The sequence below is a fragment of the Eriocheir sinensis genome, unplaced genomic scaffold (assembly GCF_024679095.1).
Source record: "Eriocheir sinensis breed Jianghai 21 unplaced genomic scaffold, ASM2467909v1 Scaffold278, whole genome shotgun sequence".
Lineage (NCBI taxonomy): Eukaryota > Metazoa > Arthropoda > Malacostraca > Decapoda > Varunidae > Eriocheir > Eriocheir sinensis.
In genome coordinates, this window is record NW_026111585.1 from 47,281 (window position 1) to 73,580 (window position 26,300).

The 26,300-nt window shown below is 30.5% G+C and overlaps 1 protein-coding gene across 1 annotated transcript; it reads left to right on the forward strand.

Annotated features, from left to right (window-relative positions):
• The first annotated feature begins 18,471 nt into the window (after positions 1-18,471).
• LOC126991430 (uncharacterized) lies at positions 18,472-23,237 on the forward strand. Its single transcript, XM_050850198.1, has 2 exons — positions 18,472-18,476; positions 22,229-23,237. Exons 1-2 carry the CDS (start codon positions 18,472-18,474, stop codon positions 23,235-23,237), a joined length of 1,014 nt encoding a protein of 337 aa, XP_050706155.1.
• Positions 23,238-26,300: the final 3,063 nt, after the last annotated feature.

The following is a 26,300-nucleotide window of genomic DNA, read 5'->3' on the forward strand; positions in this document are numbered from 1 at the left end:
TTGAGAAATGAGAAATAAGAAGATAATGATACAATACATCCAGCAAAAACTTAAATAATTTATCGAGTCTTACGTTCAATGGCGATTTTTTATTTTATTTTCGGACTTGCATTAGAGAGTAAATCGGAAAAGTACATCCTCAGGTCGTCCCACCGAGCTGAAGCAAAATGCCAGAAGCATCGCCTCTTCGGTGGGTCCAGAGGGTGTACAGGAGCGATAGGACAGGATGCAGAAATAAGATTGTGATCGGAGGAGCCCAACGGAGAGAACAGTTTGACAGAATAAGCAGAAGGGTTTGAGGTAAGGAAGAGGTCTAGAATGTTGGGCCGATCTCCAAGACGGTCAGGAATACGTGTAGGGTGCTGGACCAACTGCTCTAGGTCGTTGAGGGATAAAGTTGTGAAGCTTGTTCACCAGGATGGTCAGTGAAAGAGGATGAAAGCCAAAGCTGGTGGTGAGCATTGAAATCTCTAGGATGGAGATTTCAGCGAAGAGTGGGTCAAGATGTGCTCCACTTTAGAATTCAAATAGTCAAAGAATTTTACATAGTTGGTAGAGTTAGGTGAGAGATAAACAGCACAGATGTATTTAGTAATAGAATGACAGTGAAGTCTTAACCAGATGGTGGAAAATTCAGAAGAGTCAAGGTCGTGGGCACGAGAGCAAGTGATGTCGTTGCGCACGTAGGCGCAACATCCAGCTTTGGATTGAAATTTAGGATAGAGATAGTAGGAGGGAACAGAGTAGAGATTGCTGTCAGCAGCCTCAGAAACCTGTGTTTCGGTAAGGAAGAGAAGGTGAGGTTTAGAGGAGGAGAGATGATGTTCCACAGAATGAAAATTAGAGCGAAGACCGCGAATGTTGCAGAAATTGAGAAGAAAGAGGTTCGAGGAGTTATCAAGACACCTCTCAGGTCGGCAGCCAGAAGGAGTCCTCCTGGGAATTTGTGGTCCCCCCCCCAGGCGGGGACTCCGAGGCTTGGTGTATGTGCGCCATTTTGAAATTTTAATTTTGGGAAAAGGTGTATATGATGTGAGAATGTAGTGTGGTGTGGATAAAGAGAGGATCTGTCTTTAGAGAGCATGCTGAACTACTCTCCGGTGTTGGTGAGACAATAGGGTTAGTGAGGACATGGGAAGGGTCTTTGGAGGCTTCAGCTCCTTCTCACCTCCCATATATACCTCACCAGGAGTGGCTTGCGCCCGTTCTGGTAGGTGTCTTCCTACTCCATCTATATATATATATATATATATATATATATATATATATATATATATATATATATATATATATATATATATATATATATATATATATATATATATATATATATATATATATATATATATATATATATATATATATATATATATATATATATATATATATATATATATATATATATATATATATATATATATATATATATATGTATATGTAATTTTTTTCCAAAATATTTAAGGCAAATTTGTATTAAAAAATACAGAATACACATAAAATTATGTAAATATGAATAAAAAAGAACACAAATGCACATAAAATAAAGTGAATTTGTTTAAAAATATATAAACAGAACACACATTAAATAATGTATATGCGTATAAAAATATTTATACAAAATATACATGAAATAATCTAAATTCGTATCGAAATAAATGAACAAAATACCAATAGAATATTGTAATTTTGAATGAAAATATTTATACAAAATACAAAAATACATATAAAATAACGTAAATACAAATACAAATATACACATAAAATAATTTAAATTTGACTGAAAATAAATAAACAAAATAAACATAAAATATGTTAAATTTGTAATGAAATATATAAACAAAATATACATAGAATAATGTAAATTTGTATCAAAATAGATATACAAGTACACATAAAATAATATAAATTTGTATAACAATATATATATATATATATATATATATATATATATATATATATATGTATATATATATATATATATATATATATATATATATATATATATATATATATATATATATATATATATATATATATATATATATATATATATATATATATATATATATATATATATATATATATATATATATATATATATATATATATATATATATATATATATATATATATATATATATATATATATATATATATAATGTAAATTCGTATTAAAATAAATTAACAAAATACCAATAAAATCATAGAAATTTCTGTGAAAATAAATTTACAAAATACACATAACATAACTAAAATTTGTATTAAAATCTATACAAAAATATATAGAAATAATTTAAATTCGCATGAAAATAGATATACAAAATACACGTAAAATTAGGTAATTTTTTTTTAATATATATACAAAATACCCATGAAAGATTGTAAATTTGTATCAAAATATATAAACAAATACACATAAAATAACATAAATATGTGTAAAAATATATATACAAAATACATATTAAATAATGTAAATATGTATACAAAATATATACAAAATACACAGAGAATAATGTAAAATCGTATCAAAATAAATGAGCAAAATATGAATAAAATACTCTAAAAAATTTGTATGAAAATAAAGATGCAAATACCCATAAAATAACGTTTATTTGTATAAAAAAATGTATACTAAAATACACATAAAATAATTAAATTTATATTAAAATAAATCTACAAAAAGCACATACAAAAGGGTGGATTTGTATTGAAATAGATATGCCAAATACACATAAAATAAAGTAAATTTGGATCAAAATTTATATACACAATACACAAAAAATCTATGTAAATACGTAAAAAAATATATATACAAAATATACCTACATTAATGTAAATTCGTATCAAAATAAATAAACAAAATCTCAGTAAAAGAATGTATATTTGAAGGAAAATAAATATTCAAAATACACATAAAATAACTAAAATTTGTATAAAAATATATACAAAAAAAAAATTAATTTGTATGAAAATAGATATACAAAATAAACATAAAATTAGGTAAATTTTTATTGAAATACATATACAAAATACACTTAAAATAATGTAAATTTGTATGAGAATTTATAAACAAATACACATAAAATAACGTAAATTTCAATAAAATATATATACAAAATACATATTAAATAATGTAAATATGTATAAATATATATATATATATATATATATATATATATATATATATATATATATATATATATATATATATATATATATATATATATATATATATATATATATATATATATATATATATATATATATAAGTATATACCCAAATAAAATCATAAAATAAAAAATCAACATTATCTATAAAATAAAATAATATTATAAAAAAATATAAATTTCACACCTAAAAAAGCATATATTTTTTAAATATATATAAAAAAAATTTCTATGAAAATATATATAGAAAATACACATAAAATGATATAAGTGCGTATAAACATATATATACCAAATACAAAAAAAATTAATGTAAATTCGTATCAAAATAAATAAACAAGATACCAATAAAAGAATGTGTATTTGAATGAAAATAAATATACAAAATACACATCAAGTAACGTAAATTTGTATTGAAATATTTATACAAAATACATAAAATATTGTAACTTTGTGTCATAATATATGAAGAAATACATATAAAATATATAAATTTGTATAAAAACATACAAACAAAATACACTTTAAATAATGTAAATGCGTATAGTTTTTTTTTTTAAATACACATATAATAATGTAAATTTGTAACAACATAAATAAACTAAATACCAATAAAATGACATAATTTTCTATGAAAAAATATATACAAAATAAACATAAAATAACGCAAAGTTCTATAAAAATATATGTACAAAAATGCACATAAAATAATTTAAATTTGTATGAAAATAAATATACAAAACACACATAAAATAAGGCAAATTTATATTCAAAAAATACAGAATACACATAAAATCATGTAACTTTGTATAAAAAAAGAATACAAATAAAAATAAAATAAAGTAATTTTGTATTCATATATATATATATATATATATATATATATATATATATATATATATATATATATATATATATATATATATATATATATATATATATATATATATATATATATATAAACAGAATATCAATAAAATAATGTAAATATATATGAAAATAATGTAAATATATATAAAATAACGCATATGTGTATATATATATATAAATATATATATATATATATATATATATATATATATATATATATATATATATATATATATATATATATATATGAAAATAGATATACAAAATACACATAAAATAAGCTAAATTTGTATTGAAATATATATACAAAATATATAAAATAACGTAAATTTGTATAAAATATATATACAAAATACTCATTAAATAATGTAAATATGTATAAAAAAATATACAAAATACACATAGAATAGTGAAAAATCGTAACAAAATAAATAAACAGAATATCAATAAAATAAAATAAATTTGCATGAAAATATAGATGCAAAATATCCATAAAATAACGCATATTTGCATAAAAAAATATATACAAAAAACACAAAATAATAAATTTGTATTAAAATCTATACAAAAATACACAATTTTTTTTTTTATTTGTATGATAATAGATATACAAAATACACATAAAATAAGCTAAATTTGTATTGAAATATATATACAAAATACTTAAAAAATATTGTTTTTCAAATATTTAATCAAATACACAAATAACGCAATTTTTTTTAAATAAAAAAAATACATATTAAATAATGTAAATACTTATACAAAATATATACATAATACACATTTAATAATATTAATTAGTATCAAATTTATATAAACAAAATACTAATAACGTAATGTAAATTTGTATGAAAGAAATGTATACAAAATACACATAAAATAATGCAAATTTCTATAAAGTATATGTACAAAAATGCACATAAAATAATTTAAATTCGTATGAAAAAATATATGTATATATATATATATATATAGATATATATATATATATATATATATATATATATATATATATATATATATATATATATATATATATACAAAATACACAGAAAATAGGGCAAATTCGTATTAAAATAAATACAGAATACACATAAAATAATGCATGATATTGGCTTGAGGAGAGGAATTTATAGGACAATAAAGAACGGAGAAGCCCACCTCAGGGGTAGGTATGCTGAGCTAGACAGGTTGGTGAAGAAGAATACCCGCCTAGCAAAAATAAATTATGAGATTAGGGTAGCCAACGAGGCCTAGAGCGATCCCAAGGGCTTCTTGAAATTGTACAGAACGAAAACAAGGGACAGAATTGGACCGTTGAAAACAAACACAGGTGAGCGCGTTGAGAATGGAGAAGATATGAGTCAAATGATTAATGACTATTTCCTTTCAGTTTTCACGCAGGAAAATCTATCAACCATTCCGGAGAGAGTTCAGCTATATGAGGGCGAAGAGAACGACAAGCTGAGGGATAAGATCATCACTGGACAAGTAGTCCAGGATGAGATTGGTAGGTTGAAGAAAAACAAATCGCCGGGCCCGGACGAAGTATTTCCACGGATTCTGAAAGAGTGCAAGGAGGTCCTCAGTGGCCCAATTACTGATATCTTTAAGATATCGGTAAATTCTGGATATGTGCCCAATTAATGGAAAGTAGCTAAAGTGACGCCGATTTTCAAAAAGGGAGACAAGTCAGCCACCTCAAATTATCGCCCAATTAGCTTAACATTAGTTGTAGGAAAGATGTTGGAGAAATTGTAGCCGGGAGCAATCGGGACCATCTAGAGAAGCATAGTTTAATTCATGATTCACAACATGGGCTCATAAAGGGCACGTCTTGACTTAGTAATCTGTTGACCTTCTACACTAAAGTGATCGAGGCGGTTGTCAGAGATGAAAACTATGACATATTATATTTAGATTTCAGTAAAGCGTTCGACAAAGTTCCTCATCACCGGCTATTACTAAAATTACAGGCTCACGGCGTAGATTGGAAAGTTTTTGAACTGGATCAAGTCGTGGCTTAGTGGTAGGAAGCAGAGAGTGCAAATCAATGGTAAAAAATCTGAATGGGGCAGTGTTACGAGTGGAGTCCCACAAGGGTCGGTGCTGGGTCCTCTGCTTTTTATTATTTACATCAATGACTTGGACACATGAATTAGTAGTGATGTCAGTAGGTTCGCAGATGATACCAAGATCGGTAGAGTAATCCAGTCAGACAGGGACGCTAGCGTTCTCCAGGATGAGCTTGACAAACTATATGTTTGGGCGGGGAAGTGGCAGATGGAATTCAATGTTGGGAAGTGTAGCATTCTGAGTATAGGTAGGAATAATCCCTCACACAATTACTCCTTAAATGGCACTCCTCTAAGCAGCTCTGGGCGTGAGAGAGACTTAGGAGTACTAGTGAGCGCTGACCTCCGTCCTAGGGGTCAATGCATTCAGGCTAAAAATCGGGCAAACTGAGTACCTAGTTTCATCTCAAGGAGTGTAAGCAATAGGAGCGCTGAAGCCATCCTCAAACTTTACTTAGCACTAGTTAGACCTCATCTTAATTATGCAGTTCAGTTCTGGTCCCCCTACTATAGAATGGATATCAAGATGTTAGAATCTGTACAGAGGAAGATGACAAAGATGATTCAGGGGGTGACAAACTTGCCTTATGAAGACAGGCTGAAGCATTTAAATCTACACCATCTAGAAAGGCGAAGGTGGCGAGGAGACTTGATCAAAGTCTATAAATAGATGAAGGGCTTTAATAAAGGGGATGTCAATCATATTTTGATAGCAAAAGAGCCAGGTAGGACGCGTAACGTCCTACCTGGCCTATATATATATATATATATATATATATATATATATATATATATATATATATATATATATATATATATATATATATATATATATATATATATATATATATATATATATATATATATATATATATATATATATATATATATATATATATATATATATATATACAAAAAACACAGTAAATATGGGAAATACTAAAAAGTATATATACACAAACACATAAAATTATGTAATTTAATATAAAAAGACATAAACAAACTACCAGTAAAATAACGTAAATTTGTATGAAAAAATATATTCAAAATACTTATAAAATAACAAAAATTTCTAGAACAATATATGTACAAAAAAACACATAAAATAATTTAAATTTGTAAGAAAATAAATATACAAAATACACAAAATAAGGCAAATTTGTATTAATATAGAAATACTGAATACACATAAAATAATGTAAATTTGTATCAAAAAAAATAATACAAATGCACATAAAATAAAGTAAATTTGTTTAAAAAATATATATACAAAATACACATTGAATAATGTAAATGCGTATAAAATAGAGAGAGAGAGAGAGAGAGAGAGAGAGAGAGAGAGAGAGAGAGAGAGAGAGAGAGAGAGAGAGAGAGAGAGAGAGAGAGAGAGAGAGAGAGAGAGAGAGAGAAAAAACATGAAATAATCTAAATTCGTATCAAAATAAATAAACAAAATACCAATAAAATTATGTAATTTTGAATCAAAAAAAAAAAATATATATATATATATATATATATATATATATATATATATATATATATATATATATATATATATATATATATATATATATATATATATATATATAAAAGGACGTAAATATAAATACAAGCATACACATAAAATAATTTAGTTTTATCAAAATAAATATTCAATAAAACAAAAAAAGTTAAATTTGTAATAAAATATATAGACAAAATGCATATAAAATAAAGTAAATTTGTATAAAAATATATATACAAATACACATAAAATAGCATAAATTTCTATAAATAAATATATCTATCTATCTATCTATCTATATATATATATATATATATATATATATATATATATATATATATATATATATATATATATATATATATATATATATATATATATATATATATATATATATATATATATATATATATATATATATATATATATATATATATATATATATATATATATATATATATATATATATATATATATATATATATATATATATATATATATACATATAATATAAAATAATGTGAATTCGTATCAAAATAAATCAACAAAATACCAATAAAATAATGTAAATTTGTGTGAAAATAAATTTACAAAATACACATAACATAACTAAAATTTGTATAAAAATATATACAAAAATAGACAAAAATAATTTAGATTTGTATGAAAATATATATACAAAATTCATATTAAACTAGGTAAATTTGTATCCAAATATATATATACACAATACACATAAAATAATGTAAAAAATATCAAAATAAATAAACGGAATGTCAATAAAATAATGTAAATTTTTATGAAAATAGAGATGCAAAATACCCATAAAGTAATGTATATTTGTATAAAAATATATATAAAAAATACATATAAAATAATTAAATTTGTATTAAAATAAATATATAAAATGCATATACAATAAGGTAAATTTGTTAAATTGCAAAAATATGCAAAATACACATTAAATAATGTTAATTTGTATTAAAATATATATACGAATACACATATATATATATATATATATATATATATATATATATATATATATATATATATATATATATATATATATATATATATATATATATATATATATATATATATATATATATAAATACACATAAATTGTGTAAATGTATGAGAATATATATACAAAATACACATAAATAACAATGATTCGTATAAAATAAATAAACAAAATACCAATAAAAGAATGTATATTTGTATGAAAATAAATACTCAAAATACACATAAACTAAAGTAAATTTCTATAAAATATATACAAATTTGTATGAAAATAGATCAACAAAATACACATCATACATAACATAAAACAGCGTAAATATATATATATATATATATATATATATATATATATATATATATATATATATATATATATATATATATATATATATATATATATATATATATATATATATATATATATATATATATATATATATATATATATATATATATATAAAAATATATACACAACACACATAAAGTAATGTAAATTCCTATCAAAAGACATAAACAAAATAATAATAAAATTATGTATATTTCTATGAAAAAATATATACAAAATACACATAAAAAAAAATCTAATTTCTAGAAAAATATATGTACAAAAATACACATAAAATAATTTAAATTTGTATGAAAATAAATATACAAAATACTCATAAAATAATGCATATTTGTATTCAAATAGAAATACAGAATAACTATGAAATAATGTAAATTTGTGTCAAAAAACAATACAAATGCACATAAAGTAAAGTAAATTTGTATCAAAATATATATACAAAAAAATAAAAATAGTAAATACGTATAAAAATATATATATATATATCTATATATATATATATATATATATATATATATATATATATATATATATATATATATATATATATATATATATATATATATATATATATATATATATATATATATATATATATATATATATATATATATATATATATATATATATATATATATATATATATATATATATATATATATATATCTATATATATATATATATATATATATATATATATATATACATATATATATAAATATATATATATATATATATATATATAAATAGAAATATAAATATAAAAATAAATATAAATATAATGAAATATATATATATATATACATAAAATAACGTAGTAAATACAAATATACAAATAAAATAATTTAAATTTGTATGAAAATAAATATTTAAAGTTAACATAAAATAAGGTAAATATGTTTTGAAATATAGATGCATATGCACATAAAATAGCATAGAACTGTATAAAAATATATATACAAAATACATATTAAATAATGTAAATACGTATAAAAATATATATACAAAGTACACATAAAATAATGTAAATTCTTATCAAAATAAATCAACAAAATACCAATAAAATAATGAAGATTTGTGTGAAAATAAATTAACAAAATACACATAACACAACTAAAATTTGTATAAAAAATATATACAAAATTACACAAAAATAATTAATTTTTTTATTAAAATAGATATACAAATTACTCATAAAATTAGGTAAATTTGTATTGAAATATATATACAAAATACACATAAAATAATGTAAATTTGTATCAAAACATATAAACAAATACACATAGAGTAACGTAAATTTGTATAAAAATATACATACAAAATACACATTAAATAATTTATATATATATATATATATATATATATATATATATATATATATATATATATATATATATATATATATATATATATATATATATATATATATATATATATATAATTTTAGGAGTAATTTTATGAGTAATATAAAAAATGCACACACAATAATATAAATTTATATTGAAATAGATATGCAAAATACACATAAAATAATGTAAATTTGAATCAAAATATATATACGAATACACATATGATAACGTAAATTTCTATAAAAATTAAATATGCAAAATACACATAAAATGATGTAAATACGTATTAAATATATATACAAAATACACATAAAATAATGTCCATTCGTATCAAAATAAATAAACAAAATACCAATAAAAGAATGTATATTTCTATGAAAATAATTATACAAAATTCACATAAAATAACGTAAATTTGTATAAAAATATATACAAAAATACACAAAAATTATCAAAATTTGTAAGAAAATAGATATACAAAACACACAAAGTAAGCTGAATTTGTTTTGAAATTTATACACAAAATACACATAAAATAATGTAAATTTGTATCAAAATATATAAACGAATACACATCAAATAACGTAAATTTGTATAAAAATATATACAAAAATACACAAAAATAATCAAAATTTGTATTAAAATAAATATACAAAGTACATAGAAAATAAGGTAAATTTGTTTTCAAAATAGATATGCAAGATACACATAAAATAATGTAGATTTGTATCAAAATATATATACAAATACACATAAAATATTGTAAATTTGTATAAAAAAAAAATATATATATATATATATATATATATATATATATATATATATATATATATATATATATATATATATATATATATATATATATATACAAAATACACATTAAATATGGTAAATACTTTAAAAAAATGTACACAATACACATAAAATAATGTAAATTCCTGTCAAAAGACATACACAAAATTCCAATAAAATAATGTAAATTTGTATGAAAAATTATATATAAAATACATAAAATATCGCAAATTTCTATAAAAATATGTGTTCAAAAATACACATAAAATAATTTAAATTTATATGAAAATAAATATTCAAAATACACATAAAATAAAGCAAATTTCTATAAAAATATATATACAAAATACACATTAAATAATGTAAAGACGAATAAAAATATGTATACAAAATACACCTGAAATAATGTAAATTCTTATCAAAATAAATAAACAAAATACCAATAAAATAAAACAATTTTGAATGAAAATATATATACAAAATACACATAAAATAACGTAAATACAAATGAAAATATACACATAAAATAATTAAATTTTGTATGAAAATATATATACAAATTACACATAAAATAATGTAAATTTGTATGAAAATATATACAAATACACATAAAATAACATAAATTTGTACAAAAATATAGATACAAAATACACATTAAATAATGTAAATACGTATAAAGATATATATATATACAAAATATAAATAAAATAATGTAAATTCGTATCAAAATAAAGTAACAAAATACCAATAAAAAATATAACTTTTTGTGAAAATAAATTTACAAGATACAAATAACATAACTAAAATTTGTATAAAAATAAATACAAAAATACACAAAAATAATTTAAATTTGTATGAAAATAGATATCCAAAATACACAAAAAATTTGGTAAATTTGTATTGAAATACGTATACAAAATACACATAAAATAACGTAAATTTGTATAAAAATATATATACAAAATACACATTAAATAATGTAAATATGTAAAAAAAAATTATACAAAATACACATAGAATAATGTAAATCGTATCAAAATTGATAAACAGAATATCAATAAAATTATGTAAATTTATATGAAAATAAAGGTGCAAAACACATATAAAACAACGGCTATTTGTATGAAATATATATACAAAAATACACATAAAACAATTCAATTTGTATTAAAATAAATATACAAAATGCACATACAATAAGGTAAATTTGCATTGAAATAGATATACAAAATACACATAAAACAAGGTAAATTTGGATAAAAATATATGTAGGAAAACACATAAAACAACATAAATTTCTATAAATATATATATACAAAATACACATTAAATGATGTAAATACGTTTAATGAAAATAAATATACAAAATACATATAAAATAACGTAAATTTAAAAAATATATATATACAAAAATACACATTTTTTTTTATTTGTATGAAAATGGATATACAAAATACACATAAATAAAGTTAAATTTCTATTGAAATATATATACAAAATACACATAAAATGATGTAAATTTGTATCAAAATATATAAACAAATACACATAAAATAACGTAAATTTGTATAAAAATATATATACAAAATACACATTAGATAATGTAAATACGTATCAGAAATATATACAAATACACCTAAAATAATGTAAATTCGTATCAAAATATATAAACAAAGTATCAATAAGATAATGTAAATTTACATGAAAAAATATGTAAAAAATGCACATAAAATAACGTAAATTTGTAAAATTTCTTTTTTAAATATATATATATATATATATATATATATATATATATATATATATATATATATATATATATATATATATATATATATATATATATATATATATATAAATACACATAAAATAATTTAAATTTGTATAAAATAAATATAAAAAATATACAAAATAATGTATATTTGTATCGAAAAATATATATATATATATATATATATATATATATATATATATATATATATATATATATATATATATATATATATATATATATATATATATATATATATATATATATATATATATATATATATATATATATATATATATATATATATATATATATATATATATATATATATATATATATATATATATATATATATATATACACATCAAAAGACATAAACTAAATACCAATAATGTAAATTTGTATGAAAAAATATTTACAAAATACACATAAAATAACGCAAATTTCTGTAAAAAATATATGTACAAAAATACACATAAAATAATTTAAACTTGTATGAAAATAAAGATACAAAATACACATTAAATAAGGCTGATTTGTATTCAAATAGAAATACAGAATACACTTAAAATAATGCAGATTTGTATAAAAAAATAATACAAATGTACGGAAAATAAAGTAAATTTGTATAAAAATATATATAGAAAATACACATGAGATAATCTAAATTCGTATCAAAATAAATAAACAAAACATCAATAAAATAATGTAATTTTTAATGAAAATATATAGGAGTAATTGTGTGAGGGGTTATTCCTACCTACACTCAAAATGCTACACTTCCCGATATTGAATTCCATCTGCCACTTCCTCGCCCAATCATACAGTCTGTCAAGCTCATCCTGGAGAAGTCTATAAAAAATACAACAAATGAAGATACAAAAAATAAATCCTAAATTCGAACTCAAAATCATCTCCTCCTCCTCCTCCTCCTCCTTCTTTAGGCACACAAAGAGGAGGTTCAAGGTCTAAAAGTCGCTTCTAATCCTCCTTCCGCACAAAGTTACGCGAGGGAAAAAAATCTTTGCCTCTGGTTAAAAAAAAAATGTCTGTTTAGTGACGGCAGGACACGAAGGGAGAGTAAAAAAGAAAGATGTTATGAAAGTTTAGAAAAATAATAAATAAAAAGATGACGATATTATGATAGAAGGAATGACGGTAAGAAAGGATCAGCAAATAAATTAATCAGAAAGAAAAAAAAAAGTAATGTTGAAGATAATATAAAGGAAGAAGAAAAGGTGAGGAGCAGCAGAAAGGAGGAAGAAAAATGGGGAAAAAGTTGGATATCATATGAAAGGATTGAAAGAAGGAAATAATTAGCAGATAAAGAATGGGAGAAGAAGAAAGGGAAAAGAAAGTTGCAAAGAAAAGATTAGAATAGTCTCAGAAGTGAAGAAAAAGAGAAAAAAAGGGAAAAAAATGTAAAAACAAAAAAAAGATAAATGAAACTAAAAAAAGAGAAAGAAAAAAAGAAAGAGATAGAAAGGGCAAAACGAAAGCGATGCAGGGAAAAAGAGAAAAAGAAAAAATACCGAAAATAGAAAGGAGAAATTTGATTATCTAAAGAAATAAAGAAAGAAAACACACACTGGAGCTTACGTGTTCCCCCTTTGCATGAATAAAAAGACGTATTTATCATAGATGAGACAAGCAATTAAGGACCACGAAGATAACGATCGCATGAAGAGAAAGGAAAAAAGTGGAGTTGAAGATAATTAAAAAAAAGTATATTGATAAACACGCGAAGTAAAGAGAAACAAAACGAGGTGAATATGAAAGAAAGAAAAATGAGAAAGAAAAAAAAGGAAGAAAGGATATGTAGGGAATAGCATATATACAGAAAAATTAAATGAAATAAATTTATATAAAACTACGAAACAAAACAAAAATAAAACGGAAGATGGGAAAGTATCTACAGATCACAATAAACGAATGAACAATAAACAGATGAAAAAAAATTCAAACAATATGATAGAAGCAAGGGAAGGAAACACAGCAGAATACTTAAAAATAAAACAGAACAAAATAATAAAAGAAAAAAAGAATAAAGAGTAATGAAGGAATCTCCAAATATATTATGAGACATTTATTGAGGTCAGACAAACATAATATACAAACAAAAACGATAGAAAAAAGAGAAGAAAACAAAAAAAGACACACGACCACTCACACGCAACACGAACCTAATCTTTTTTTTTTTGTGGACACGAGGAAAAAAAAAGATAAGATCTTGCTGCAATCCGTTTTCCCCCATTGCTGTTCCATCGTTTCTTTCATACATACATACAAATCTATAAGCCTGTATAAAAGAAACGATGGAACAGCAATGGGGGAAAACGGATTGCAGCAAGAAAGTAAAGGAGAGAAAAAATACACACATTCTAAACAAAAGGTGAACGGAAACAAGTAGAAGAAAGAAGCAAACAAATAAAATAACATTCTGACAAAAGGATAAAACATACAAAAAAAAATAAGATAAAAGAAAACTATGAGAAAACTAAGATATTAACAGAGGAGACTCAGAAGAAAACGAAACCCCCAAAAAAGAAACAAACAAACGAACAGACACAGACTTCTTAGTTGTTATAATTTTTCGTATTTCACTTTTTCTCCACATTTCTGGTTCGTCCTCATTTCCTTTTATTTGTTCAAAGTTGTCGCTCTTGTTATGAGTGAATGTAACTGGATTTCTTTCTAATATTATCATTGTTGCTCGGGTTCCTATATTCACTAGACTGGTTTTCTTTTAATTTATTTCTGTCCATCTTTTATTTTCCATATTTCATTTCTGGTCTGTCTTTCCTTTTAATCATTTTTTTTTTCGATCATAATGTTTTCCATATATCTTTCTCTCATGTCTGTTTGGCTATTTTTTTATTTTTTTATTTCATCGTCTAGTTTCCACTTATCTCAATCGTTTTCGCTCTACGTTTTCTTTTTCGGTTATATATTTCTATTTCTGGCTTTCCTTTCTCTTGTTTTCTTTCATATGCATCATTTCGTGGCTATTTCTTTTTAGTGCTCCATAAACCTTTACGGCTGATGAGTTATTTTCATCAAATTTTACATCACCTCGTTTTCTATATTCCTTTCATTTCATTCTCACTTGTAGTTTTTTCACTAATCTTCCTATATTTGCGTTTAACTTGCTGTTTCTGTTTTTTAATGCTTTGTAGCGTTCCTGTTTATTTTTTCGCTTTTTTTAGATTCTTATCATCTCGTTTTCAGCATTCCTTTCATCTCGTAATTTGGCTTTTTTTATCATAATCTTCCTATTCCTGATTTTTTTTAATTTTTATCTTTCCATCACATCGTTTTCTGGCTCTTTTCCTTTCATATCGTCTTTTTTTTTTACATAATCCTCCTATTCTTTTGTTCTTCATGTATATTTATTTTTCCATCAACTCGTTTTCTGTCTATTCTCCTTTCATATCGTCTTTTTTTTACATAATCCTCCTATTTTTTTCTTCTTCATTTATATTTATCTCTCCATCACCTCATTTTCTTCCCTTCATCTCGTGTTATTTGTACATGTTCTTCCTATTTCTTTATTTCTCACTTCTATTTACCTTTCAATCACCTAGTTTAATATTTATCTTCCCTTCATCTCCTGCTGCTTTTTATCGTAATCTTCTTCTTTCTGGTTCTATTTTTCATTTCTCTTTAGCTTTCCCTTGCCTCGTTTTCTATAAATCTCTCATATCGTGCTCTGGCTTAGTTTTTCATCATAATCTTCATATTTCTGACTTTATCTCTCACTTCTTTTTCGTGTCCCATCACCTCGTTCTCCGTCTATCTTCCTTTCATCTCGTGTTTTTGTTTTTTTTTTGCATTACCCTCATAATCTCTTGTTTTAATTTCTTTTTATCTTTCCATCACCTCGTTTTCTTTCCTTCATCTCGTTTTTTTTATGGTTTTCCTATTTCTTTATTTTTCATTTCTTTTTAGCTTCCCGTCACCTTAATGCTTATCTTCCCATCATCTCGTGTTGTTTTTATCATAATCTTCCTATTCTTTTGCTCTTCATTTAATTTTATCTTTCCATCACTTCATTTTCTTCCATTCATCTCTTTTTTTTCACTATTTTTTTTTCATTTCTTTTTAGCTTCCCATCACCTCGTTCACCGTCTATCGCTTCCCTTCATCTCGTGTCGCTTTTTATCATAATCTTCCTATTCTTTTGCTCTTCATTTAATTTTATCTTTCCATCACTTCATTTTCTTCCCTTCATCTCTCTTTTTGCATGGTTCTTCCTATTTCTCTTTTTTCACTTCTTTTCAACTTCCTGTCACCTCGTTTTCCGTCTCCCTTCCCTTCATCTCGTGTCTGCGTGCGCGTGTTATCTTGGCTCCTGTGTTCCCATTTTCTTTATCGTCGGCTTGGACTTTTTGCGCCGTCCATGGCTCCTTTAAGTGCGTGAGGCGTGCTTTACGAGCTCCGGCGCTGGATCGTAAAATGGAAATGTCGGAAGGACGATCAGCGAGATGCGAAAGTCTACAACAGAGCGAAAGTGATAAATGAAAGGAAGAAATGAAAGAAAAACTGCAGTGGTTATTTATCGTTCGTCTGGCAGCGTGTAATCATGGCGCCGCTCAAATTACTTAAAGTTATCGTACCGTATCACGAGATTTGGAAGGCTAGAAAAGAAATAAAAGAAAGTAAGAAAAGAAAGTCAAAACAGTCGCGAAAATGATAAAACAAACGAATAAATGAAGAAAAAAACCTGCAGTGCGTGTTAATCGTACGTCTGGCATCGCGAGGTCATGGCGTCATTCATTTTCCAACGTTATCGTACACTGTCATGAAGTTTGTAAGGTTGGAAAAGAAAACAGAGAGAGGAATGAAGAAAATATATTAAAACAACGGCAGTCAGCACTGTGTATGAGTAATGGGTGTTATCCGACTTTTCTAACAGTGAAAGTGCTATTATAGTGTATTTATTTTGTGTAAACGTGGTAGTGTAGACACCAACAGTCACGGCACCCTGTTAGAGGCTAGAATGAAAACACAAGGGAGAGTATAACTCGCACCCGACACCTGACCGACATGGCGTCCGTTACAATCTCAGTCACGTCCCCACACACTAAAAACACGGAAAATGAGAGTATCAAATTTCTCTACGCACGCCTTTCCCCTCAATAAATTTATCTTATTCCTAATACTTCTACTCTCTACTTTCTCCCCCTCTCTCTCTCTCTCTCTCTCTCTCTCTCTCTCTCTCTCTCTCTCTGCGTGGGGTCACAGCCAGCCCCACCCTTCATCAAACCCACCCAGGCCGAGGACTGCACCTCACTCTCACTTTCAAGATAACCCTGCAGACGAGGGGTACCAGGGTGGAAGGACCCACCATCCCACCTCACACCCACGAGGCCACCACGATGAAAATGACAGACGCAGGGGTCCCACTTATCAAGCCCACCACGACCACGGCCACCCTCTCCATCCACCAGGTCGACACAGTACTACTATCAAGACAGGCAATATAGGCATCACCAGGTTCACCACGGCTGCTTCAACTGTGGTGAATTTAACCACAGACAGGCTCAGTGTAGGTTGGACCATAAGCTACGATGTGGTATGTGTCATAAGCTTGGTAATAAGAATCGTCTGTGTGATTATTATAACCAACAGAAGTCCGGCAAAGAAGAAAACCCAGTAGTAATACAATGAAAGGAAACAATGAAAACGATTATCTGAAAAGAAAAACATTAATGCACAGAACCTTCTAGGAAATAAATTAGAGTTTGAACTATTAGTGAAAGATAGATGCCCTTTGTGTCAGTGAAACGTGGCTCCTTCCTCATATACCAGACCAAATCATTTATCTTCCACAATATAAAGTTTACCGGTATGATACTGTATTTATGTTAAGGACTACCTGAGTGTTACTCTTCTCCCCACACACACTGTTAGCAGGCCACCAGGTATTGAGGATGTCTGGGTCACCATACAACACCGGAGATTGCCATCTATCATCATAGGATGTCTATACCGCCACCCCAAAGCAACACAAGAATCATTTGATTATATTCAGGATATTCTTAGAATAGTATGTCTTCGAAAAAAAATCGTTATTTTTGCTTGGTGACCTCAACGATGATTATTTATGTACCGCAAGTAAACTCAGAAATATCATCACCAGTGCCAAATTTTCTCAGCTCATTCAAAATCTCACGAGAGTTACGGGTAACCCTGCAACACTCCTTGACGTTATCGTCACTAACAGACCAGATACAGTTATAACATCTGATTGTCATCCATGCTCCTTTGCAGACCATAATTTTAATTCTGTCACTATAAACGTACGTAAATTCAAGTACTACCAACCGACTGTTGTAACAAAACGAAATCTAGGAAATTCCTCTCCAACCGTATTTTGTAAAGCACTTTATAAAGAGACTATTAACAAGACAAATCCATAATACGGATGATGTTAACGGTCAGACAAATTTATTTACTAACATTTTCTGCTCATGTCTTGATCTTTGTGCCCCAGTAGTTACCAAAGCGTTACGAAAGCCTCCCGCTCCATGGTTAACTGAAGAAATTCACCACATCATGAATGAAAGGAACACCAAACAGAAAACTCTAAAACATGATATATATAACATAAGCTTACAACAAGAATATAAAGTCCTAAAGAAAAAAGTCGAAGCCCTGATAAGTATTGCCAGGAAGGACTATTATAAAGATAGACTCAACACGTCCAGAGGTAACCAGATCTTTTCCTTACCTCTAATCCTTCTGCTTACTCTGTCAAACTGTTCTCTCCGTTGGGCTCCTCCGATCATAACCTTATTTCTGTTTCCTGTCCTATCGCTCCTGTACATCCTCTGGACTAAGAGGCGATGGTTCTGGCATTTTGCTTCAGCTCGGTGGAACGACCTGAGGATGTACTTTTCCGATTTCCCGTGGAAAGATTACTGTTTCCAGGAGAGAGACCCCTCTGTGTGTGCCCAGCGCATCTCAGAGCTGATTGTCTCTGGAATGGAGGCATACATTCCACGTTCTTTCTCTACTCCTCATGCTAAAAAGCCTTGGTTTAATCATGCTTGTTCTCGTGCTATTAAAGATAGAGAGGCAGCTCACAAAAGGTTCCAGAGCCTTCGAACTCCCGCTAACTATGACCTTTACATTTCAGCCCGGAATCGTGCCAAATCTATTCTCTGACTAACCAAAACTTATTTTATCAATAGAAAATGTCAACACCTTACTTATTCTAATTCTTCCCGTGACTTCTGGCATCTAGCCAAAAATATCTCCTCCAATTTCACTTCTTCCTCTTTCCCTCCTCTCCTTAACCCTGACGGCAGACGGCAGCACTGCCGTCTCACCTGTCTCTAAGGCTGAACTCTTTGCTCAGACTTTCTGTAAGAACTCCACCCAGGACGATTCTGGGCATATTCCTCCTACTCATCCCCCCTCTGACTCCTTTATGCCTGTTATTCAGATTCTTAAGAATGATGTTTCCTATGCCCTCTCTGGCCTCAACTCTCAGAATGCTTATGGACCTGATGGAGTGCCTCCACTTGTCCTTAAAAACTGTGCTTACGTGCTGACACCCTGCCTGATCAAACTCTTTCGTCTCTGCCTATCAACATCTACCTTTCCTTTCTGCTGGAAGTATGCCTTTGTACAGCCTGTGCCTAAGAAGGGTGACCGTTCCAATCCCTCAAACTACCGCCCTATAGCTTTACTTTCATGTATATCTTAATCTTTTGAATCAGTCCTTAACCTTTCCACTTCTGACCTTCTATCTGATCACCAGTATGGGTTCGGCAAGGGGCGTTCTACTGGCGATCTTCTTGCAACCTACTTTTGGTCATCCTCTCTCAGCCGTTTCGGTGAAACTTTCTCTTTTGCGCTAGACATATCGAAAGCCTTCGATAGAGTCTGGCACCAGTCTTTGCTTTCTAAACTGCCCTCTTTCGCATTCTATCCCTCTCTATGTTCCTTTATCTCCAGTTTCCTTTCCGGCCGTTCTATCTCTGCGGTGGTAGACGGTCACTGTTTTTCCTCTAAACCTATCAGCAGTGGTGTTCCACATGCAGGGCTCTGTCCTATCACCCACTCTCTTCCTGTTATTCATCAATGATCTTCTTTCCATAACAAACCGTCCTGTCCACTCATACGCCGACGACTCCACTCTGCATTATTCAGCTTCTTTCAATAGAAGGCCATCCCAACAGGAAGTACGCGACTCCAGACTGGAGGCTGCAGAACGCTTAACCTCAGACCTTGCTATCATTTCCTATTGGGGCAGAAGGAACCTTTTGTCCTTCTCATAAACTCAATTTTTTACACCTATCAACTCGACACAGTCTTCCAAATACCTATCCCCTATTCTTCGACAACCTTCAGCTATCAACATCCTCAACACTAAACATCCTCGGTCTATCCTTAACTTAAGTTCTCAACTGGAAACTTCACATCTCCACTCTCGCTAAATCAGCTTCCTCGAGGTTGGGCGTTCTGTATCGTCTCCGCCAGTTCTTCTCCCCCGCGCAGTTGCTATCCATATACAGGGGCCTTATCCGCCCTCGTATGGAGTAAGCATCTCACGTGTGGGGGGGCTCCACTCACACAGCTCTTCTGGACAGAATGGAGTTTAAGGCTCTTCGTGTCATCAGCTCTCCTCCTCCTACTGATAGTCTTCTACCTCTTAAATTCCGTTGCGATGTTGCCTCTCTTTCTATCTTCTATCGATATGTCCAAGCTGACTGCTCTTCTGAGCTTGCTAACTGCATGCCTCCCCCCTCCCGCGGCCCCGCTGCACACTCATGCTCATCCCTATACTGTCCAAACCCCTTATGCAAGAGTTATCCAGCATCTTCACTCTTTCATCCCTCACGCTGGTAAACTATGGAACAATCTTCCTTCATCTGTATTTCCTCCTGGCTACGACTTGTACTCTTTCAAGAGAAGGGTATCAGGACACCTCTCCTCCCGAAATTGACCTCTCTTTCGGCCACCTCTTTTGATTCTTTTTTAAGAGCAGCGAGTAGCGGGCCTTTTTTATTGTTTCCTTTTTTTGTGCCCTTGAGCTGTCTCCTTTGTTGTAAAAAAAAAAAAAAACAGCTGTGTGGAAAATCTTGAAATAAATAGATCCTAACACAAAGAAACAAGCAAATAAAGTAAATGAGGAATGCAATGTTGAAGACTTCAACAATTTTTTTGCTAATGTTGGAAAAAAGCTTTCGAGGAATTTCAGAAGTCTTCTTATAAACAATCACGACAACTCATATCCTGAAAACAAATACAGTCGTAACATCTTTTGTCCCCAGCCTACCGATACTGACACAATCATCAAGCATCTCCGGAACAAAGTGATACGGGAAATCAAGGCAGCAAGATACACAAGCTTAAACAGGAAAACATCAGCAGGTGGTACTCCAAGATCCGAGACCTGTGTGGATTAAGCAAGACCACCGGCCCCATCCCGGGTGTGACTCACCTGCCCGTCCCAGAAGCAGCTGAAGTCATTAACACCCACTTCGCCGACATCTGCCAGTCCCTGCCCAGCCTAGACCTCACCTCACTCCCCGCCTACCAACACACACCTGCACTACTCCCTTTAGTTGACGAGCAAGAGGTTGCCACCGCGCTCCTCAAGCTCAAATCGAGACGCCCCATTACTCCAGCTGACCTCCCTATCAAGCTTTACCAAGAATTCTTCACAGAATTAGCCACCCCTCTGTGCTTCATCATCAACGCCTCTCTCCAGCAAAGTCAGTGTCCCGCAGCCTGGAAGACAGCCTACGTCACCCCCGTCCCGAAAACAAGCTTACCTCAGTCCCTTAGTGACTACAGGCCCATCGCCATCACCCCGATCCCCAGCCTGCTCTGTGAAGGCTTCATCTTTAGATGGGCCTATACTCACCTCGGCCCACTCATGGACCAACAGCAATTTGGGAACATCAAGTCCTCCTCCACCACTCACTGCCTCGTTGACCTTCTCGATTATATCTACAGAAACCTCGAAAAACGCAAAACATCAGTGGCCCTCACCTTCGTAGACCTCCGGAAAGCCTTCGACCTCGTTCACCACACCACCGTCATCACCAAAGTCATCAAGCTCCACCTTCACCCCAGCCTGGTGTCCTGGCTCTCTAACTTCCTCTCCCACAGGAGTCAGGTCGTAAGGCATCATGAAGCGACCTCCCCCCCTCAACACCTCACCTGTAGGAGCCCTCAGGGGACCAGGATGGGTCCATTATGCTTCCTGATGCTTGAAAATGACGCCATGACGGACACCAGTGCTCGGTGGAAATATGTGGATGACACCACCCTCGCCACCACCATCAACAACGACAACCCAGATTACAGCCACCTCTAGCTCCTCCTTGACCGCCTCCACACTTGGACCACCGACAACAAAGTCACCCACAACACCAACAAGACTACAATAATGCACATCCACACCTCCTCAGACACCCTCCCCCCTCCCTGTGTTTCCATCGACGGCCGTCCTCTCCAGATGGTTCACACTGTCAAGCTTCTCGGCCTCACAATTGACGACAAACTGATGTGGGGCCAACACGTCAGCTCCCTCATAAAGCCAGCCACATACCAGCTATACCTCCTCCGAAGATTGAAGAAGCTGGGGACACCCGTGCATGAGCTGGAGAGTGTGTACTCGACCTTCATACTCACGTACGCGTCCCCTGCGTGGTCATCTTCCCACAACGCCACTCAACGCAGTCAACTCGAGCGGGTGCAGAAAAGGGCGGTGCGGCTGATACTGGGGACAGGTTCCTCCACCTATCAGGAGGCCCTCCCCGCCCTGCAACTCACCACCCTTCAGGCCCGCCACCAACACCTCCTCCAGCAGTTCGCCACCAAACTCTTTCACCATCCACGACATAGGAACCTGCTCCCCCCGGTAGCTCCCCCTCCCCGCCACAATGTCCGACACCACAACAAGCTGCTCCCCATACGTACGCGTACTGGCAGGTTTAAGAACAGTGCAATACCCACAATAGTGAATATCCTGAGCACATAGACTCTTTACTACTAAGTTACATTTAAGTTTGTAGTTTTAATGACCTCCCTATATAATATGAATATTTTCTGCTCTCTAGCTTCTTCTCCCTAAATAAACCGTTTTTTTTTTTTTTTTTTTTTACAGCTATGGAGACAGTTCAAGGGCGTAAAGAAAAAAAAAAAAGCCCGCTACTCACTGCTCCTGAATAGAGGTCCAAGAAGTGTCCAGTAAGAGAGGTCAATTTCGGGAGGAGAGGTGTCCTGATACCCTTCTCTTGAAAGAGTTCCAGTCGTAGGCAGGAGGAAATACAGATGAAGGAAGATTGTTCCAGAGTTTACCAGCGTGAGGGATGAAAGAGTGAAGATGCTGGTTGACTCTTGCATAAGGGGTTTGGACAGTATAGGGATGAACATGAGTAGAAAGTCGTGTGCAGCGTTCCCGCGGGAGGGGGGGAGGAATGCAGTTAGCAAGTTCAGAAGAGCAGTCAGCATGATAATATCGACAGAAGATAGAAAGAGAGGCAGCACGGCGGCAGAGTTTGAGAAGTAGAAGACTATCAGTAGGAGGAGGAGAGCTAATGAGACGAAGAGCCTTTGACTCCACTCTGTCCGGGAGATGCATACTCCATACGAGGGCGGACAAGGTTCCTGTAAATGGACAACAACTGTGCGGGGGAGAAGAACTGGCGGAGACGGTACAGAACGCCCAGCCTCGAGTAAGCTGATTTAGTACGAGATGAGATATGAAGTTTCCAGTTGAGATTTTGAGTCAAGGATAGACCGAGGATGTTGAGTGTTGAAGAAGGTGATAGCTGGGTATTGTCGAAGAATAGGGAGTAGTTGTTTGAAAGATTGTGTCGAGTGGATAGGTGGAGAAACTGTGTTTTTGAGGCGTTGAAGGACACCAGGTTCCTTTTGCCCAAATCGGAAATAATAGTAATGTCTGAGGCTAAGCCTTCTGTTGCCTATAGCCTTGAATCATTAAGTTCCTGTAGGGTGGGTCTTCTATTAAAAGAAGTTGAGTAATGCAGAGTGGAGTCATCGGCGTAAGAATGGAGAGGACAGTTCATTTTGGAAAAAAGATCATCAATGAACAACAGAAAGAGAGTGGGAGATAGGACAGAACCCTCTGGGACACCACTGTTAATAGGTTTAGGGGAAGAACAGTGACCGTCTACCACGGCAGAAATAGAACGGTCAGAAAGGAAACTGGAGATAAAGGTACAGAGAGAAGGATAAAAACCATAGGAGGGTTGTTTGGAAAGCAAAGATTTGTGCCAGACCCTATCAAAAGCTTTTGATATGTCCAGCGCAATAAAAAAGGTTTCACCGAAACGGCTAAGAGAGGATGACCAAGAGTTAGTTAGGAGAGCAAGGAGATCACCAGTAGAACGCCCCTTGAGGAACCCATACTGGCGATCAGATAGAAGGTGCTTTTGAATCTTCCAGTTAAGGACTGATTCAAAAGCTTTAGACAGACAGGAAATTAAAGATATAGGGCGATAGTTTGAGTAATTGGAATGGCCACCCTTCTTAGGCACAGGCTGTACAAAGGTATACTTCCAGCAAGGAGGAAAGGTAGATGTTGATAGGCAGAGACGAAAGAGTTTAACCAGGCAGGGTGTCAGCACGGAAGCACAGTTTTTAAGGACAATAGGAGGCACTCCATCAGGTCCATAAGCCTTCTGAGAGTTGAGGTCAGAGAGGACATAGAAAACATAATTTGGAAGAATCTTATTAACAGGCATAAAGGAGTCAGAGGTGAGATGAGTAGGAGGAATATGCCCAGAATCGCCCAGGGTGGAGTTCTTACAGAAAGTTTGAGCGAAGAGTTCAACCTTAGAGACAGATGAGACGGCAGTGCAGCCGTCAGGGTTAAGGAGAGGAGGGAAAGAGGAAGAAGTGAAATTGGAGGAGATATTTTTGGCTAGATGCCAGAAGTCACGGGAAGAATTAGAAGAAGCAAGATGTTGACATTTTCTATTGATAAAAGAAGTTATTGGTAAGTCGGAGAATAGCTTTGGCACGATTCCGGGCTGAAATGTAAAGGTCAAAGTTAGCGGGTGTTCGAAGGTTCTGGAACCTTTTTTGAGCTGCCTATCTATCTTTAATTGCACGAGAACAAGCATGATTAAGCCAAGGCTTTTTAGCATGAGGAGTAGAGAGAGATGCGCTGGTCACACACTGAGGGGTCTCTCTCCTGGAAACAGTAATCATTCCACGGGGAATCGGAAAAGTACATCCTCAGGTCGTCCCACCGAGCTGAAGCAAAATGCCAGAAGCATCGCCTCTTCGGTGGGTCGAGAGGATGTACAGGAGCGATAGGACAGGATACAGAAATAAGGTTATGATCGGAGGAGCCCAACGGAGAGAATAGTTTGACAGAGTAAGTAGAAGGATTAGAGGTAATGAAAAG